This window comes from Fulmarus glacialis, unplaced genomic scaffold, assembly GCF_000690835.1.
Source record: "Fulmarus glacialis isolate BGI_N327 unplaced genomic scaffold, ASM69083v1 scaffold72, whole genome shotgun sequence".
NCBI classification, from domain to species: Eukaryota; Metazoa; Chordata; class Aves; order Procellariiformes; family Procellariidae; genus Fulmarus; species Fulmarus glacialis.
The window spans coordinates 4,426-9,674 of NW_009201899.1; the positions used below are offsets into that span (position 1 = coordinate 4,426).

Below are 5,249 nucleotides of genomic sequence, written 5' to 3' on the forward strand. Positions count from 1 at the left end.
CCACCAGTATTTTCCACACTAATAAAGAACTGAATAAGCTTTTTATGCAGAAACTTTCCCTTGAGGCATCATGGTCTCAGAAGGACAACAGAGATTTGAAAGGAAAAACTGCTGCGTAAAAAAATAAAGGGGGGGGGGGGGGGACGGAGAGAAGAAAATAAATCCTCTTCTGGAGGAGCCCCTTCTGGACTATACATACAAGTATAAGTAAAAATTCATAGTGCTTCCACTGAATGTGACATTTGGAGGTAGCTATGCAACTGTAAATCACTCCGTGATATATGGCACTGTTTTTAGAAAAGGATTTTTATTGTCATAATAACTATTTTCAGATTAACACAGACATTAGAGTTTTGGCACATTACAGAGCTCATAATTTGGACACGAAATCTCAGCTGCCTTAACGTGTTGGAAGCCCAAGGCATAAGATGCTTATAGTTGCACAATCATCTTCTGAGGTAACCTCTCCCTCCTTACCTCCCAGGGGCAGCTCAAGTTTCAGGTGAAGAAGCTAATTGTTCAATTCCAAGTTATGTCCCCTTCTTAATCTCCAACTGATGACTGCAGCTGTAACAGCATTATAACAAGAAGCAGTACAATTTGAAACACTTACGCATCCATCTACAATTTCTCCATTGGCAAAGGGCAGATATTTTCCTGCAACTTCTTCGAGCATGAGCTCCTCTGCTCCTATGCCTATATTAATCCAGGGCTAATTTCTTCAACATTGTGTGTAGAGACTCTTCACTGAAGTAGAGGAGATCTGCATGGGCAGGTATAACGTTGTCACCGAGAGCTCCTACCAGCCTGCGGGGCTGCAAATCTGTGCCTTACCCTGAGAAAGACAAGGCCACCACCCTCCATCCCTAGAGTGAAGATGGGGGCTGCCGTGAACCAAGTGAAAGAAGCTGGCACCTCTGCTGGGGCTGGCTCCACGTCCTGCTTCATCTCCTGCCATTTTATTCTATCAGAAACAGAGCTCTCCCCCAACTTCAACCCTCCCTGCTACAAGACAGTGCTGATCCTTGTCACACAGTGGTTAAGCAAGACTAAGATCCAGCTGATGGCCACAGAAGCACGAACGGATAAGAATGACCTTGCTTCCACTGCACGGTCTCTCTTATGAATGAGTATCTGGGTCATCCAGAGACAGTGATACTCTTCTTCCTATTGCAAAGGCACTAGCAGCTATGCCTGGAGAAGACGGGTCCCTCCCTGCACACAGTACTGTACCTATAGGATGCATGGACTTGTCCGTGTCTCCACCCCTGCCCAAACCTTCCTCCCTCCATCACACACACAGAAACAGAGGGGTATGTCTGAATCCTAAAAATAGAGGGTTTGATTTCTTCACTCCTCTCCGTATCGTGGGACCCTTACAGAAATGCAGACACGAACTGAGAGTTCATGAAAAGGAAATGCAATGAATGCAGGGATATTAAACTGGCAATACCTCTACCAAAGATTCTCCCAGAATAGCCACCCCACCCCGTGCCCCAGAGAAACAGCGGTGGACACGGACAAGTGGCCGTCCCCTCTGCCACCCCTGCGGCTCAGCCCTTCAGGCAGCAGCTCCTAGAGCCGCCAGCCCAAGCCGCTGGTCCAGGTGAAGAACCCACTCCAGTCCAGCCACTGAGTAAACACACTCTTCAGTAAATTTATGCTTATCAAAAAAATAAAACCCTACTTAACCTATTAACTGCAACAATGCTGTTTCCCTTGATGTGGATACCCTGAGAACATGTACAGGCCTTATTTTGAGCAGATGTATCGCAGCCTTAAAACACTTAAACCCACCTAAAGCTGGAAGTTTAAAAGTGACCAAACAACTCTGATTTCTGGGATTCCCAGAGCAGAGCTCATTTTGTTCAGTGGATAATGTTCTTGCAGGCTTTGAGACTTATTTTGCAGAAACTGATGTGCCAAGATATGCACCCAATTTAACACCATTAGACTTGAAAGCTGGGTTCAGTCACTTCACAGCAAAATAAAAGCTATTTTCTGAGCAATATTGAAAACAGAATCACTTCACAGCAGTAACACCACAAATCTTCAATAGACTATTCCTCTTCCAGCCCACCTCACACCACCCCTTCAGATCTCAATCTTTAGTCACCCTAATTATCACCAAGAATAAGTTTTACAAGAGAGTCAATCTGGCAAAAATAAAACTAAAAAACCGCAAGCTGAAACATGTGCTTGTTTCAGAAACTACCTCAATGATTTTCCAAGGCCAGATCAGTTACAATGGATGACGAAATACAGGGGGAAAAAGCTCTAGCTAATAGTCATAAATAGTTACTCCTGCTGCTAAAGCTTGTGTGTTAAAAAGCCACAGGGGCTATCAGCTCCTCTGATGTGACTGAGTAGTTTAATAATTGAATTGATCCGTGCACTCTTCCTGCATAAACCAAGGTACGGTACATCAAACCTGATGCAAGGTATCTATGGACAATCTCACAGTAAGTAACGATACTATATTCACATGCAAGTTGTGACTACATCACTATTTTTAAACCCAGAGCAGTGAATGTGGCTCTGTCTAACACTGAACACTCAGCTGTTTGCATTATATGTACTGGATTTAGTCTTGTTGAGCTGGAAAACAAAATTGGGTAACACTAGCGTTAGGGTAGTATAGAGCTCCCTCAGGGAAGTTTAAACAGCCTCCAAGAATAGAAAAGATGTCTTTCATATATAAAAGATGACTGAAAGAGATATACTGAATACTACATATGTGTTCCAAGTGATTAATGAAAGTCTAATATTTTATAGCTTTACTTGAAGTTCAGTGAGGTCAGCAGAAAGATGTGATGTGCTTTATGTGCCAATGCTCTGCTGTGTATTATTATGCTTTATTATAAACCAACGGTAACCCGCAAAGTTGACCATAACTCTTCTGGGATCCTGCCCCACAAATAAAACGGGCAGTTCCTATCTGAGCAGCTCCCGCTGGAGGGAAGCTCCATTAGCCTCACTAGATTAAGGATTTCTCTAATGGAGCTGGCTGCTCTGTCTGGTCACCACTAAGCAGATAGAGACAGAAACACATCCTGAGCCCAGGCTGCTCTGGCACCCCACCTTCACAGCATATGTTCTTGAAGAGCAGGAAGCAGCAACTGGACTGGCAGCGAGAAGAAAATTCCACTCTGCCAAATCTATCATTTAAACCCCTCCCCTGTCCCAAAACAGCATAAAACGAGTGTATTTAAAAGATTTACCCCCCCACCCCCACCCCAGTTTTGCTCAGAACTTCATATACCTCTCCTTCCCAAAAAGAAATCCCACGATCCTTTCTTTAGATTTACAGGGAGGAACAAACAATTTTGGTCTCACGCGTTTATCAGCATACTCGTTTCCTCTTGTGCTGTTCTGTAAAAATCCCCTTGCATCCTTGTGTAACCTCTGTGCATGTTGGCAAACTGCTCACAGCCTGGGAAACTTTTTCCATTCAATTTTCTTTTCATAGCAATAAAAGCTCAAGACTGAAAAACTCTCAGGCCTTGACACTTTAAGTTTCACTAAAAGACTAATTCTGCTACTCTATTTGTCCTGACGGTACACAATAGTATGAAGAGACCTGTCCAAGAAAAAACTAGTTGCAGACCTCTTAGAAAGCAGCAACTGCAAAACACCCCAGTGCACGGCCTCGCTGGGACATGAGAGGTTTTGCTCAGCAACACAAAACATGCTGAAGCCAGGTCTGCATAAGAAACGGGAGGCAAATTGGCAAGTAAACCACAAAGTACTCTTCTCAAAGTCACCTCCCCTCTTTAACCTGCCGACTCCACTTCAACAATCCTATTATGAAATTTTAATCAGAGGCATTCAAGACAACCCTGCATGGCTTCCCCCCCCCCCGCATGCCTCCCCCCCCCCCGCCCTCCACGGACAAGCTAATACAAAAAAGCCAAGAGAGAGGCACCCCCAGCACTTGCTTATCCCAACGACGGGCATAGGGGTGAAGAGCTGCTGGAGCTGATCGGGTGCCGGTGCCCTGCCTCCTGGCCAGCCTGGCAGGAGCCTCTCCCTCCCCGGCGCAGCCCTAGGTCCCTACCCAGGCACCGCGCCGGGCAGCGCCTCCTCCCCAGACCCCTTCCTCAGGGACCAGGCATGGTTCCCGGCCAGCAGGCAAGCCTCCACGTCAGGGAGTGGGACTGGGCTGGGGGAGAAGCAATGGGGCCCCAGCTGTGGGCGAGGGTAGCACGCGTGGGGTGCGGGTGGCACCCACCTGGGCGCCGTCCCCGGCGAAAGCGAGCAATGCTGGCGGAGCAGAGCATGGGACCCCGCAGCCCTCAGCGTCCTCCTCCTGCGCTAATCCGCGCCGCTGTGCCAGCTTAGGGGATATAATTAGACTCACAAAGGAGCCTTGTTACTGCTCCCCGGTAAGAGGCCGTAGCAGTTTTGATTAGTCATGCCAGTGACTCTGCTGCCCGACTCTGGTGAACACCGCCTGCAGAGCTCGGGGGGGAAAAGCTGAGCAAAGCCTGAAAAATGAAACCAGAGGACTGTTCCTGAAGGAGGCGGAGGGATTTTTATTTTTAATTTGAAGTGGTGTTTGGCATGGCACCTGGAAAGTACACTGAGATTATGCCGCTGAAACTGGTTTTTTCAGCTGTTCCATCCTTTCCTTTTGCAATCTTCTAAGCAAATACATGGGTGAACAGTCCAGTCTGGGGCACTACATTGTAAAGAAGTTAATGTCACCTATGAGGTGACAAACCTGCTCAAGGAGCAAAGCTAAAAGAAAATCTCCAGAACAACCTGGGCCTCTTAAGATCTGATGGGCTGTCAATAGCATTTGAGAGTTACAGATGTTCTTCCTATACATTAAAACCAACCAGCCCGTCTTCTTAGGGAGCAGCACTTCCCCCAAAAGAGAGGCAGCCTGTGATATCCCTAGAAATAAATAACCTCGGAACTTTGAAAGGCATTGGAAATCATCGCCTATGGAGAAAAGTGGCAGGTACTTTCTTCCATCCCCCAGGGAGACCAATGTTACAAATTCTAGGGAATTCTTTCAAAGGAAAATTTATTTTAATAATCTTTTGAAAAAATAAGCTTTATTCCATAGTCACACCCTTAATCCCCCGCTGCTGGCCAGATTTGCACATGTAAGCTTGCTACGGATGCTGACCATCATCATACCTGAGGATGTAAAGGATACAGTAACAGGCTGCATAGAGTTTATTTGGGGGAAAATGAAAAAGATTAGTTCCGCTGTATCCTTAAGGATTAGCCCAGGAGAA

The 5,249-nt window shown here is 46.2% G+C and overlaps 1 protein-coding gene across 1 annotated transcript; it reads left to right on the forward strand.

The window, feature by feature from the left end:
• The first annotated feature begins 877 nt into the window (after positions 1-877).
• On the forward strand, positions 878-1,126 carry POLR2G (polymerase (RNA) II (DNA directed) polypeptide G). Its single transcript, XM_009574091.1, has one exon. It carries the CDS (start codon positions 878-880, stop codon positions 1,124-1,126), a length of 249 nt encoding a protein of 82 aa, XP_009572386.1.
• Positions 1,127-5,249: the final 4,123 nt, after the last annotated feature.